Below are 14,088 nucleotides of genomic sequence, written 5' to 3' on the forward strand. Positions count from 1 at the left end.
ACTGTTTCCATAGCTAGTGAAGGATCGCTCTCTGACACATATCCTAGAAACATGGGAGGGTAAATCACCTGTAGACCTTGTGGAGGAGATCTTTCAAAACAGCAGACTGGATGGTAAAGTGCCTTGGCAAGCCAGGGGTAGACCATTAAATGATAGGTATTCATTTTTCTTTAAACGTTGTTTGACCTTCAGACCTTGCTCACTTTTCAATATTTAGCTTGTTTGTGGCCATTAAATGTTTGCATTGCCCCCTGTACAGGAGTGAGGATGTTCTCAATGCAGCAGTCGATCAAAGGACTGAGATAGAGGAGAAGGACCTCAACAGCAGTAAGGTAATGAAAGAAAAGAGAAACCATGATATACTAAGAAACGGCCATGTTAGCAGGGGGAGACAGTCCCTGCAAATGTCATGTCAAAACTAAGTTTCCCCAGAGGGGACAATAAAGGTTTCAATCGATCAATCAATCAATGGAAAGCATGGACCGTGAGCTTAGCATCGCCATTCCATCGCATGATAGTATCCATCCATCCATTTTCTGTACCTACGGGGGTTGCAGGTGTGCTGGAGCCAACCCCAGCAGTCATCAGACACCCTGAACCGGTTGCCAGCCAATGGCAGAGCACAGAGACTAACAACCATCCGCACTCACACCCAGGGGCAATTTGGAGTGCAGCCAACCATTCATGTTTTTGGGATGTGGGAGGAAACCGGAGTGCCCAGAGAAAACCCACGTAGGCACGGGGAGAACATGCAAACGCCACACGGGGAGGGCCGGAGGTGGACTCGAATCCTCCGAATCATGACGTGCTAATCAGTGCCCCGCCCTAGTGTTTAAACGTTTAATGTTTAAAAAAATGAAGCACACTAACATTGTGGCTCCAGCCACCGGGTGCAGTGGGTTACTGGGCATTTTTAGGCCACAAATAAATGAACCACCAAGTATGATATGTTTTGATGAATATCCCCAATGAATCCATAATGAGTTTCTACTGTATAATTGGCACATCAAGGTGGTCTGCTTTTTGTAGTTTTGCTTATTCAGAAATGTGATCTTTGCCTGGTGTTTCTCCTGACCTCTCTGTTAGGTGGAGCTCTGCGAGGCTCTGAGGTGTAGTGTGGTGGCTATGCGTCAAGAAAAGGACGCTCTGTGCGAAGAGCAAAGGCATCACCAGGCACTCGGGGCCAGCATTGGCTCTCTTGTGAACAAACTATGCAAGATAAACGAGAGGGACAAGTACAACATGTTCATTGGTACAACATTCATGGAAAATATAGTTCAAATAGCCAAGGCTCTGGTTAACTCTTTGGTAAAAGTAACTTTTTTGTTTTGCAGGAGATCTTGAAAAAATTGTGAACCTGCTATTGTCACTGTGTAGCCGGCTATGGAGAATTGATAAATCTCTGTTTGTTTTGCAACAACAAGAGCTCACAAAGGAGGACATTTCAGAGGAGCGGGTGAGAAAACCTTACGCATTTTTTCATATTAGTCCTCAAATATTGTAAGCATTTTTGTCTCCGCAGGACTCCCTCAACCACAAACGCTCCCAGCTCCTCAGTCAAACAGAGGATGCCTGGGAATTGAAGCAAAACCTGGACCGGCGACAGCGCGTTGTTCACGCCATCTTGCGAGGCTACCTCACTGATGCCCAGCTCCAAGACTACCTACACTTTGTTAGGACCAAACCCTCCCTACTGATTCGCCAACGGAACCTCGATGATCTCATACGTCAGCGAGAGGAGCAGCTGACGAGGCTGGCAGAGACCCTCCCGCCAGAGTTGGCGACGGCTCGAGATTGGTCAAGAGGATCTTTCCGTGCGTCCTCGAACCCCGTTTCCTGCTCCTTTCCCTGCCCACAGCCGATTCCTGGCCACACCCACTCTGGCAGGTCCACCACCGTGACATCGCTGTGAGGTCATGAACCAGCAACCAGCAGCTGTGCAGAAACTATGTGAAAACTTACAATTGGGGGAGTACAAATGCAAGAGTGGGCCCAGTCCCAATGAATCTATGCACGCAGGATGTCGCACGTGAAGCTGCAAACACTGGTCATGTGCCTCCTTTTATTTGCGCCCGACTGAAACTTTTACAAGAGAAGTAATATCACATCTGCTTTAAGTTTTAAATTTACCCAACCGCTGCCACTCTTAGCTGTTGTTTTAAAGTTCACTAAGAGTTTATGAAAGGTTATTGTTGAAAATTTGCAAGATCATTCTTGTTTAATTAAGGGTCGTTCTCTTCTATTCCTTCCTCCAACTTTTTTAGAAATACTTGACAAGTTTATTTGAGGGATTTGAAAGATGTAGTCATTTTTCGAGATAGGACTAGGACTGCAACGCCTGACATATGAGATGTTTATCTGAAAAGTTCTTTCATTTTCCTCCAAGAATATTCAGGATATAACAGAGAAGAATGGACTGTTACAGGAAATAACAGGAATACAGTGAGAAAACAATAAAAGGTCCTGTCCTGCAGCTTTGCCATTTAGAAGGCACCAATGGTGCTCTCAATTTAGGCAAGTTCAATTTTGCTCAAATAGAAAAGTGTTTGCTGGTGGCCAAAGACAAAATAATAATAACAAATTGCCACTACAATTGTTTTTTTATGTCAAAGGAGGAAGAGTCCAAAGATTTGGATAGGGTGCAATGCTCAATGTTATTATTGGTCATTTAAATTACAAAATAAGACCGTTGGAACATAATTACGTATAGATTACGGCTGTAAATTAGCCTAGTAATGCATCTTGATTTTACAATGCCTTAAACTGGACTCATGATTCCAATAGGAATCGAGAAAGGTGTCTCATTATATCACATGACTTTTTTTTAATGGCTGTCAAAAAATGGAAGCTGCACATGGAAATATTCTGCCATTTATGAGTTGGTTCTCCACTGGTGACATTGCACAACACACATTATAACTGTACTTTTTAGAGGTTCATCCAATCAGACAACCGCACGACATTGAATGTCAAATACAAATTAAACATGTGACATTCTTTATTGAGGCAGCAGTGCAGTTTTTTTTTTAATACTTTTAACAACTTGAGTACATGTTATTCATCTTGAAGTGTCTATCTAAAGACCATTGTTTATCCTCTGCCGACAAATTTGACTTGTTTTCTAGTTTGGAGAGCACATTTAACATATTGTCGTTTTTTCCGAATTTCCATATATCACGCATAAAACCACATTCACGATCACATTCACTTTTTGATTTATTCATCATAGGCACAACAGATTATCCCAGATATTTTGCTGGTTGACTTGCGGAGCTATAAAAAAAAAAAAAAATCTGATGATTGGACAATGGCTCCTGTTGTTTTTCTATCCTGTTTTTGCTAAATAAATATATTTTATAAATGTCATTAGGTGTGGTCTGTGATTCACTAATAGGAGTCAATACATTAACTCTACGCTGGGTCTCTGGTTAGCACGTACGCTTCACAGTTAAAGTCCCAATGATCATCGTCACACACACGGGGAAGATGGACGACAACCTTCACACGGTCTTCCCTGTGAGTAGCAAGGTCAGGGTGCAAGACCTGCTTGTGACAAACAAACGCAGAGCAGAGCATGCAGAGGAAGGACCCCAAGTCATACAGGCCCATCTCACTGCCGAGTGCCCCATTTAAGATCCTGGAAATATTGATACACAGCCGCATAGAGCCTGTGGTGGACCCAAAGCTCCCACCGGAACAAGCTGGTTTCCGACAAAGAAGGTCAACAGCAGACCAGATCACACTACTCTCCCAAGACATAGAGAACAGCTTCCAGGATAAGGAGAAAGCTGGAGTGGTATACCTGGACTTAACTGCCGCATATGATACAGTGTGGCACCGGGGACTCTACCTGAAGCTGCTGAGGACCATACCGGACAGGCACATGGTGCAGTTCATCATGGAGACGCTTTCCAACCGCAGCTTTACTCTCCAAACCAGCAGTGGGCAGTGCAGTAGGCTCCGAAGACTGAGGAGCGGGGTACAGCAAGGGTCAGTTCTCTCACCAATGTTATTTAACATCTATACATACGACCTACCGGACACAGCATCCAGTAAGTATGGCTATGCAGATGACCTTGCCATCATGCTGAGCCGACCAACGTGGAAGGCGACGGAAGACGGCCTGAATGAAGATATGCGCACGAGTGGCGTCTCCAGCTCAGCGTTGGAAAGACTGTTTCTGCGTCATACCATCTCTGCACCAGGGAAGCAAGGAGAGAACTTGCAGTGAGCATTGAGGGCAAACGCCTGGAGCTTCAACAAGCCCCAAAGTACCTTGGCATGCGTCTGGATCGGACCCTATCCTTCAAACAACACCTTGAAGATCTGAATGCAAAGGTGACATCCAGGGTTGCACTGATCCACCGCCTTGCTGGAACAACGTGGGGAGCCTCTGCTAAGATCTTGCGGATATCTACTCAAGCGCTGGTCTTTTCCGCAGCAGAGTACTGTGCCCCAGTTTGGAACAGAGGCTCCCATGCCAAAAAGGTGGATGTGGCAATCAACAACGCCCTCCGAATTATAACAGGATGCCTGAAGCCCACCCCTGTGTTTCTCTTGCCTGTCCTTGCGGGAATAGCGCCGGCCAACCTTCGCCGAGAGGCTGCCACCCTCGTTCTCGCCAGGAAGGCAAAAAATAACAACTGGCACATCCTGCATAGCACCACAACAACTCAAGCTCCACCAAGCAGACTCAAGGCGCACCAAGCCTACAACATTATAGCACAAGAGATGCTCAATTCCATCCCTGAGGACATCTCCAGAGATGCTTGACTGGCAGCGGCAGTGATGCCACGCTGAGGAATCATTTGGTGATCTAACCCCACAATTCCAACCCTTAATGCTGAGTGCCAAGCAGGGAGGCAATAGGTCCCATTTTTACAGTCTTTGGTATGACCCAGCCGGGGTTTGAACCCGTTACCTTACAGTCACAGGGCAGACACTCTACCACTAGACCACTGAGCTGGTTGGTTCACAGTGTGTGGGATAGATTCCACCTCTGGCCCTCCCTGTGTTTATATCTCCCCGTGCCTGTGTGGGTTTTCTCCGGGCACTCCGGTTTCCTCCCACTTCCCAAAGAGGCTGATTGAGCAATCCAAATTGACTTGACTATTAATTCATGCTTCCAGTGGAGCTAAAAAGGCCCCACTGAAAAAACAGCAGAACTTTACAATAACAACTATAAAAAAATTAAATATTAAATAAAAAAAAAGCAAGACATGTTTTTCAAAGCAGCGAGCATGGAAAAAGTTATGGGCATGGAAAAAGTGTCAGTTCTGGTGGCCATGCTGTTTTGCTTGTTTAAAATAATGTCTAAATAATGTCATGATACAGCCTGACTGCAGTATACAAGGTGGAGTTTTTCAGCCTGTTGGTCTTGGCCCTGGGTTCAGGTTCAGCCAGCTTGTGTTGGTTCCTCAAACTCCTGGCAGTGCACCTGCCTCGTGTCGGAGGTAGCAGGTCGTGCAGAGGGTGTTGCTGATCATGCATGTCTCTGACCAGCTTCACTGCAGCCTCCTCCCTCCTGGTCTGGAGTGATGGTAGGGATGGTGAGAAGTTACCTGCTCTTCTGATGATTTTGCAGACATGGCCTAATGAGAGTGGTGTAGATAGTGATAAGGTCATCTGCAGGTAGCCCGTGTCTCCCCATCACTGAGACCGCTTGGAGGCAGTTTTTATTGCGTTTTCAATGTGTATATTTCCAGTCAGGTTTTGGTCGAGGTGGTATCCTAGATACTTTATAGTTTCCACAACAGGTACCAAAAAGGCAAACTGTTTTTAGGCGTGAGTGTGGATGGTTGTTCGTCTAGTTCCCCCGCCTAATGCCCGCAACTCCCGCGGGGACAAGCATTACAGAAGATGGGGAGAGAGAGAGAGAGAGAGAGAGAGAGAGAGAGAGAGAGAGAGAGAGAGAGAGAGAGAGAGAGAGAGAGAGAGAGAGAGAGAGAGAGAGAGAGAGAGAGAGAGAGAGAGAGAGAGAGAGCGAGCGAGCGAGCGAGAGAGAGAGAGAGAGAGAGAGAGAGAGAGACAGACAGACAGACAGACAGACAGACAGACAGACACGCTTACTTTAAAATGATCAAAACTGTGGTTGTATTCAGACCTGAGTGTTTGGTCCGCTTTAAACGGACCAGGGTTCGGTTGGAAGGCTGGTCTGGACCTTTTGTGCAGGTGTGAATACACGCAAACAAATACTGGTGCGGATTAAAGAAATGGACCGAGACCCGGTTCACTTCAGGTGTGAATACAAACAGCACCAATCCGCACCAATAGCACAAATATGATGAAGGCGGAAGTACATGCCGAAACATGTCAGGTAATGCAACCTAAAATAAATTGTTTGTGATAAAAGGACTAAAAAAAGTGTGCACAAATATGCAGTGCAGGAACGCAGCTGGACGGACTCGCATGTTTTCCTCCGTTTCCGTGCTCTGTGTGCCGCCCCGGTCAGTGCTGTCCAATGAGAACACAGATCGTCACAAGTGTACCGTGGATGTGGAGACTTCACTTGCAAAATGCACTAAACAAAAAAAAAAATCAAGTCCGCTTTTGGCCCGGACCAAACAAGCGGACTAAAAGACTTTTGTGGTTTGGTTAGATACACCCTTAGACTCTTTATAATTATTCGGATTGAACCCGTCTTTAAAATGAAGAATGATCATCAAGTTTGTATGCAATGTCTCCGGTTCACCTGCAAGAATGCCGCGAGCGAGAAAAGGGTTAAATACCTGAAGTGGGCGAGGCTTCATTCCTCAACCAACTCCCGACCTTCGGAACCAACAGGGAACAAACGACTGAAACCAGAATGAACACGGATTTCACTCAAGACTCGGTTTTACACTTTCTCCAAAGCAGAGGAGGCTCGGTGAAAAATTCCGACCTACTTCAGCACTTTAGAGGCTTTCTCCGGGACCATGCGGACCAAGTTCGGAATCGCGAACTCTTCAAGAAGTTCGTCAACTCTGTGGCTACCGTCAAGCAAGAGCACGGCGTCTCTCACGTTGTTCTCAGGAAGATATTTCGAGGTTCGGGCCCAAGCGGTGGTTCTGGGACGCCCGTCCAGAGGACCGCTGAGCCGTCACCCTTGAACCCGGCTTGGAGCAAAGAAAAACCTTTGCAGAAGTCATCGCCCCTAAAAGAGGTAGCACCCGCTCTGCCAAGAGAATCTAACTTGAAAAATGTCCTACCGGTGGCTGATATCATTCTGAACAACAACAACAACCGTGTTGAAACAAATTTGAACCTGACACCGGAAGCAAGGGAGTTTAGTAGAGATGAAGCCGCTCCAGCGGTGAGTCACGATCAAATCTCAGCCAAAACACATCCGAGCCCCCAAAGTAGCGCTACGAGACAGCGCCATCCCCAAGCGACAGTAAAACGCGGAGTAATCAGCCAGCAGGTACCACCTTCTGGAACCCCAAAGAGCAAAGAGGGGGGTCATCCCCATCATGCTCAGCAACGCCGCACCAGACACAGGCAGAGCTACAAAACTGCAGTCTCCTATGATGAGGACGAAGAGGATGTTGATGAAGGGCTCAGTGTGATGATGAGCACATCTGGAGCAGTTGGACCTCTCAGAGGTCACCTTGAACCCCTTGCTGAGTACAGCTCAAGCCAGCCCATTGCTTCATCATCAACAGAGTGGGGTTTTCCAATAATTTCGGTAACGAACATGGCTGAGGGGCAAGTGCCTCATTTGGAATCAGAGCTGCAGCTAAGACGACCAAAGGTGGGCCCAAATGTGGTTCCTGTATCACCCACCCGGCTTACTCTCCCCGCCGAACATTCCATGCCGTCGCCAGACAGAGCTGAAGATGAGGAGAGATGTTATAAGCGTCCCTTGGAGCACGAACACAATTGGCGTCATAATGAAAGGACGTGGTTGTCGAGCAGCCACGACAGCATCTTCTCCTACCCATCTGATGCTGGCTTCTCCAGCCGCGAGTGGGACGCCAGAACATCAGGGTGGAAGAGCAGCACTGACAAACTGCAGTTATTAAAAGGTAAGGCTGCACCTAATTTGTTTGGTGTAGTCATTCCCAGCTGCTGTGCCCATGTACCCAAGCACTTATTTTACATTCGAAAATCGCACCCACCAAACAAAGAATGGCACATGGTAAAGAAGATTGTGACCCACTGTGGAACTTTTGAATTTTGTTGGTGTTAAACTATCTATAGTCAGCTGGACAGTACAAACCATATTCATGGACTTGAAAGGCAAATAAAAAAAAAATTGGTCAATCAATCAGTCAACCGAAGAATTTTTAGTCCAAGGTTGGTCAGTTATTTTCAGTCTGGTACCACTAGTACAGAAACAATCAATGGATTAAGTGTTAAAAATGTATCATGTTAGTTACTCAAAACATTTTTTAAGACAGGACAGTTTGGTTGTATCTACGTTTTTGAGTACAATACTGTTGATGTAAATCTTTTAAATGAAAGATTTCAAGTGTTTTAATTAACCCTGATAGAAATGCATCGATTCATCATTTAATCAACAACTAACCAATCATCTAATTAATCTATAATGAATTTTGATAACTAGTTAGTTGATTAGACATGATTAAATTCAAAAATATCTGAATCCTTGGCATTTCAGCCTCTCAACAGAAAATATTGTCAGATGTCTGTAGTCCTCCATTGAAGGACACAGGTTTTTTTTCTCTAAAAGAAGACCTTTGCAATCGTTTGCAACATCTCTTTTACTTTTTAAATCAATAATAAATTTCTTTGCCCATTTGGAGATGGGCCAAACCCGTAATTAGATGCTAATGAATTCACGTTTGTACAGTTTCCTCACTGCTGAGAAAAAACAATGTCCTGTTTTTGGAAATGCTTGTGAGGTGCGCTTTTTCCTGCTGCAACAGATTTATTTGTATTTATCTGGGTGCTAGTAAGAGAACATTTTGTTACCGTTTGAGCGCTTTTAGTTGCTGTTTTGGTAAAGCTCTTAAAAAAAACTCGTTTAAATTCTCCTCCTTCTTCTTCTTCTTCTTCTTCTCCTAGTTCTTCTTCCTTTTGTGGCCCAATCAATATAGATTTTTGAGGCTGATGCCAATTCCAGAAACAAATTCTGGTGACTGATTAGATGATTAATTTAAAAAAACGTGTAGTACAATGAATACATTGTTTTAGTCCTTCAACAAAAGATATGATTTTGAACCCCCCCTCGTTTTCTCAGGTGCTTCTGCGGGCGCCTTTCAAACGCAGGAGGTCCTCCAGCAAATTTCTGAAACAAAGCAAGCATCCAAGATGCATCACACTGAACCGGAGGTCACAGCACCGTGGCATAACTTGAAGGGCAATATCCGAGACAAACGGGCATTTGTCACCCATGTGGCATCATTCCATCGCTCCTCTGACCGTCTTGACCAGCAACAGTATGTGCCCAGAGGCGTTCCATGGCGTCACTCCTCAGGTAAGTTGGTATTTACAGAAGTTTAAATACAGTCTGCTGTAAAGGTCCTCAAATTTCACCTGAAATGCAAATATCTTGAGTGGTGTATCATAAAAAATTGTCTGAATGTCAAGGTGATCTGTACGACGACCACGAATCAAGTGACTGCTCCGCTTCATCACCTGCGCCACGTCTGACACTCGCCGGGTGCATCAACGGTAGTCTGAGGGGCCGGATGTGCCGCAGCATGGGTGCCGACCTCAACGAGCTACTGCAGGAGGAGGAGGCGGCGGCTGAAGGCAGAGTAGCAGGGAATGAAGCAGCGAGGCGGAAGCGCCTCCACCGGATCTCGTCCTCGCTGAGCCTCCGCCACAACCTGTCATCCTCCTCGCTGTCGTCTTGTTCCACGCCATCTCGCTGCAACAGCCTGGCTGACTTGGCCGAGAGGACGGAAGCCAAAGAAAAGACTGGTGCTCATCACGAAAGCCCCTGTAGGCAGGTAAGAAACTGCAAAAACTGCAACCATATAAAAACGGCTCAGAAGAAAAAAATAACTGCAAAGGCTGAGACTACAAGACAAAGTTGTTAAATTTTTATGGGGAAATTTCTCACATGCATCCTGGTTCAAGTCGCACTGTTGAGGGGCTACGGTTCTTCTCAAATTCAAATTGCAATTTTGGAGCATGGCTTTGGTTACCATGACAACTGCTAGTGCAATTAGGGTATGGAACCGAATGCATGAACTCTTGTATTACCAACTTAGAATCTCTGTACAACCTGTTGCGCAACAATAAGAAAAAATGAAGGCTGCAGCTGACAATTATCCTAAATAATTTTTCAATTATTTGGTAATTGTTCAATGAAATTGGTTAAAAAAAAAAAAATGAATAATCCATCCCTTGGTTTCAAAACAGGATATAATTTCGAATGGACACTGTAGAAAAGCCACAAACATAAATTGATAGATTAATTTCCTGTTCGTGCATGTTTGTAGAGGGATTGTGTGTGTGTGTGTGTGTGTGTGTGTGTGTGTGTGTGTGTGTGTGTGTGTGTGTGTGTGTGTGTGTGTGTGTGTGTGTGTGTGTGTGTGTGTGTGTGTGTGTGTGTGTGTGTGTGTGTGTGTGTTTAAAAGCAGCACATTTTGTGGATTTATTAGAGGCTTCAAGCAGAGAACATGCGTGTTTAAAATCAGCACATCATGTCTCAGCGAATCAAGAGACAGGCATTCCCAACGAATTGGAAACGAGTGTAGTCATTTTTAGACTATGGCTGCTGAAACTGGATTTAAAGAACAATGCTGTGCACTTTGTCATATGTTAAAGTTTTTTTTTCTGTTTTCTTATTCTGCTCTATGACATTTGTTTTTGTCTCCAGTCTTTAGTTCCACTAGAGCCCAGAGAACACGCTTGGCTGGTGAAAGGGGCGTCGGGAGCTTGGCCAGACATCTACTCGCTGTTCCGGGAGGACTGCACTCTTCTCAACAGACGAGACTTCATCTCTGGTTTCACCATACTGCACTGGATCGCCAAACACGGCGACCATCGAGTTCTCAACACGCTCTGGTACCTCTTGTGTGCAACCTTGTTATGACTCTGCTAGTGGACAAACACAAATGTTTACAGTGAGAACATAAAGTAAATTCAATAAAACCATGTGGTGGTGCTTTAGCAAGTGCCAGCTCCTGCACTTTAGTCATAATAGTAGTTTTGATTAACTAACGACAAGCTTTCTTCCCTCTACTTGTGGTTGAAGGTATGGTGTCCAAAAGGCCGGTTTGGCGTTTGACATTAATGCCAGGTCATCATGTGGCCAAACGCCACTTCACATTGCAGCCATCCAGGGCAACAAGAACATGATTCGCCTGCTGGTCAACAAATTTGACGCCGACGTGAAGCTGAGGGACACGGCCGGGAAGAAGCCCTGGCAGTACCTGAACCAGAGCGTGCCCTACGACGTATTCCAATTGCTGGGAGGAGCGCCCGCACGTAACGTCGAGGGAAGAGGGGCAAGTTCCCTCGCGGCGGAAGGTCGAGGTAAACCGAAGCCGCATCAGCGCAGACGCCATCGACACCTGTCCTTTGCCTCCCAGGGCGAGAGGCCCAGAACCATCTTGGGCACCAAGGTCAAACGGTCATCATCAATCGCAGCATTCTTAAAACACAAATCACTGGCTCGCTTTCATGGATACAAATCTGACAGCTGAGACGCACATCAGTTTTGTTTTGTTTTGTTTTGTTTTGTTTTGTTTTGTTTTGAAACTGCTTGACTGAACCATAAATCTGCATTTGTGTTGTTTTCACAAATCTCTTACAAAAATGGAAAGCTGTTGGAGCTTTCGTTAAGTTTTCTTGGCTTTAGGTCTATGACCTTTGTTCTCACTAGTAAGGTAATTCAGTGCACTGGGAGAATGACTGAATCTTGCTAATAATGTTTTACCTGCAACTATTTGACAAACTACTGGTGGAGCTTTCAATGCCACAGTCAAGGTTAAGAGGCTACGAGTGCATGGCACTTGCTGACTAGTACATGTTACTAGCAAAGATTAATTGCACACTATTAGGCCAAATGTGCCACTGGGAGTGGATGAAACATTCCTAGGAAGACACAGACAGTCTACAAATGCACTGAATTGACTTGACTCAACTCTACTGAACAGTTTTTCTATTAGTCTTTGACTGGACAGAGTTCACTGCATATTAAATGTGTTTCTCAACTGGAGCGGTTTCTTTCAATCTACTATAAAAATGCCCGAGTTATTGCTGCATTTCTCAACCCGTAAAAATTTCTTGCTCTCTCTTTACCACCAAACAATCTTTTATATCTAATAGGACATGCAATATTGATCCAACTGAAACAATTACAGGAAAGAATATCATATGATCCATTGTGATCTTAACCTGGCACTTTTTTTGTCCATCCCGCCAAATAAAATTCTTGTCAACACGTCTTCCTTATCATATATTGCAAATGTATCTTTTGGCAATCGATGAAAAGAAAAAGTTGGATGTGGAATTTGTTGACGTGTAGCGCCATCGTGTGGGCAGAATTTGAGTAAAAAAAGGAGCTTTTCTTTCTCCGAATGACAGAAGTGGACGGAATCTCCTCCGTTCTTTGACATGTGCAACAGTCCTTCAGAATATTGAAACTGGTTATCCCCTGGATGTTGTTTTTTTTGTGTGAATATATTATTTCAGGGCAATAGTCCTAAATGCCCAAGTCCTTTGTGTGTCCTGTCACTTGTGGATTGTCTGTCATGCAGGGGATGCAATTTAGCAAAAGCTGAATTAGGTGGCATGCATTATTGCTTGTTTGCTGCATTTCTGGTTTTCACCAAAGGTTGAAAAATGACCATGGCAACGTTGATGTTTCATCAGCTTTAACGCATCATGAGCCAACATGTGACACAGTCAACGGATGGAGTCCTCACGGCTCAAACTGTTACAAAATGATGGAGACCCCCAACGGTTGGCTGAGACGACCTCTGAAGACGAGGAAAAGTTTGTGATGGAGCAAATGGGCGATCGGACTCTCCAATCTGGTAAGTGCAGGCTGCTGTTGGCTCACTACTGGTAGTTGAGATGGAAGAGCAAGCAAGTGGCTGTTGGCTCACTATTGCTACGCCATTAACAAGGGGTTTGGACTTTGCAGAACTGCAACGAGACCTGGTGTCAGTTTTTTAAAGTGGGCGAAAAGAGTGTGACTTTTATTTCAGCATTTTGCACGCTTTTACATCTGTTGGACGCTTCAAATTGTGTTCCGTGTTTGCCTTTAACCCAAAGGTCTTCTGCCAAGCGCTTCCTTTTTGTGGTTGGACGCCAGCGACACCATTGTTGAAGTCAGCAGCAAAGAATCTGACGAATCCTCACCGAGTTCCGTCCTTTTGGGCGCAAGTGGGTTTAAAACCTGGCCGATGTATGGAGGAACAAAGGCACACTGAGCATCTGTGATCTCATTCCAGGTAACCCTGGTGACCTCTCCGGCAGACGCTGCAATTCCTTACTCAGTGGCAAGGGCGGCATGGAAGTTGTCGATTGTGAGAAGAAGAGCAGCTACGTCTGCAGGAGAAGGGGTAAGACGAGATGCTCGGCCGATTCTCCCCAATGTGTGTCAACAGACACATTTTTTGTCTTCTGAGTGTTGATGCAGATGACGCATTTGGCTGAAACTGAATGAGTAATCCCCAAATGTGTCCTCAGTTGTTCAGACATGTGAAAGGACCAAAGGGTGGCGCCGCTTTGGCTCCAACAGTGACAAGAAGATGGAGACCACCAACAGATGGCAGGGGGCTCGTTACGACTGCGTCTGGGAGGGCAGCGACCTGGTCTCCATCGCCTCAGAGGACAAGCAAAGCTTCATGAAGGAGCAAATGGGCGACAAACCGTTCTGGATAGGACGTTCCAATCTGGTGAGACAAAAGCGGTAGAATACGTTGACTCTCCACTGGTACTTAACTGTCACCTGCGATTGGTTTCGGCAGAACTGCGACGTGGCCTGGTGTCAGTTTTTTGAAGCAGGTGAAAAAAGACTGTCTTTGTCTGACACCGGTGTGACGCCGACCTACGTCAACTGGGACTCGCGTCAAGATAGGAGGTAAGAAGGTCACCTCTTTGCGTCCTTTTGTTGTCAGGCGGAACACACAGTGAGATTATGGAACCCACCTGAAGAACAAGAACAACTTTGAGTGGAGCGAC

At 45.4% G+C, this 14,088-nt stretch overlaps 3 protein-coding genes and 1 long non-coding RNA gene across 9 annotated transcripts in view; 3 read left to right on the top strand and 1 right to left on the bottom strand.

Moving 5' to 3' along the window:
- The window catches only part of shroom3 (shroom family member 3), a 49,972-nt gene extending 46,606 nt beyond the window's left edge, over nucleotides 1-3,366 (top strand). For all 6 annotated transcript variants that reach the window (XM_085925306.1, XM_085925309.1, XM_085925308.1 and 3 more), the window contains 5 exons: nucleotides 14-156; nucleotides 260-332; nucleotides 1,087-1,252; nucleotides 1,335-1,456; nucleotides 1,523-3,366. In XM_085925306.1, coding sequence (XP_085781432.1) covers nucleotides 14-156; nucleotides 260-332; nucleotides 1,087-1,252; nucleotides 1,335-1,456; nucleotides 1,523-1,912 — 894 coding nt within the window. In that variant the 3' untranslated portion in view covers nucleotides 1,913-3,366. The remainder of the gene's footprint in view (nucleotides 1-13; nucleotides 157-259; nucleotides 333-1,086; nucleotides 1,253-1,334; nucleotides 1,457-1,522) is intronic.
- Nucleotides 3,367-6,031: 2,665 nt separating this feature from the next.
- LOC147047841 (uncharacterized) lies at nucleotides 6,032-7,274 on the bottom strand. Its single transcript, XR_015067675.1, has 3 exons — nucleotides 6,885-7,274; nucleotides 6,729-6,794; nucleotides 6,032-6,453 (listed from the first exon to the last, which is right to left on the bottom strand). It is a non-coding gene; the product is annotated as an uncharacterized LOC147047841 (long non-coding RNA).
- On the top strand, nucleotides 6,526-12,343 carry sowahb (sosondowah ankyrin repeat domain family member B). Its single transcript, XM_085925313.1, has 5 exons — nucleotides 6,526-8,003; nucleotides 9,182-9,418; nucleotides 9,532-9,896; nucleotides 10,772-10,959; nucleotides 11,150-12,343. The coding sequence occupies exons 1-5, from the start codon at nucleotides 6,806-6,808 to the stop codon at nucleotides 11,598-11,600; spliced, it is 2,439 nt and encodes an 812-aa protein (XP_085781439.1). The 5' UTR covers nucleotides 6,526-6,805; the 3' UTR covers nucleotides 11,601-12,343.
- A 1,071-nt stretch (nucleotides 12,344-13,414) lies between these two features.
- LOC147047843 (secretory phospholipase A2 receptor-like) lies at nucleotides 13,415-13,991 on the top strand. The gene is made up of 3 exons (XM_085927033.1): nucleotides 13,415-13,466; nucleotides 13,594-13,802; nucleotides 13,875-13,991. Exons 1-3 carry the CDS (start codon nucleotides 13,415-13,417, stop codon nucleotides 13,989-13,991), a joined length of 378 nt encoding a protein of 125 aa, XP_085783159.1.
- The last annotated feature ends 97 nt before the right edge of the window (nucleotides 13,992-14,088 follow it).

This window comes from Syngnathus leptorhynchus, chromosome 12 (assembly GCF_054491065.1).
Source record: "Syngnathus leptorhynchus isolate UIUO chromosome 12, UIUO_Slep, whole genome shotgun sequence".
Classification (NCBI taxonomy): Eukaryota; Metazoa; Chordata; class Actinopteri; order Syngnathiformes; family Syngnathidae; genus Syngnathus; species Syngnathus leptorhynchus.

Coding starts and splice junctions, on each gene's coding strand:
- sowahb (XM_085925313.1), top strand. CDS start 6,806: ATGAACACGGATTTCACTCAAGACTCGGTTTTACACTTTCTCCAAAGC. Junction 8,004..9,181: donor CAAACTGCAGTTATTAAAAG/GTAAGGCTGCAC, acceptor TCGTTTTCTCAG/GTGCTTCTGCGGGCGCCTTT. Junction 9,419..9,531: donor TCCATGGCGTCACTCCTCAG/GTAAGTTGGTAT, acceptor CTGAATGTCAAG/GTGATCTGTACGACGACCAC.
- LOC147047843 (XM_085927033.1), top strand. CDS start 13,415: ATGGAAGTTGTCGATTGTGAGAAGAAGAGCAGCTACGTCTGCAGGAGA. Junction 13,467..13,593: donor CTACGTCTGCAGGAGAAGGG/GTAAGACGAGAT, acceptor ATGTGTCCTCAG/TTGTTCAGACATGTGAAAGG. Junction 13,803..13,874: donor GGATAGGACGTTCCAATCTG/GTGAGACAAAAG, acceptor TGGTTTCGGCAG/AACTGCGACGTGGCCTGGTG.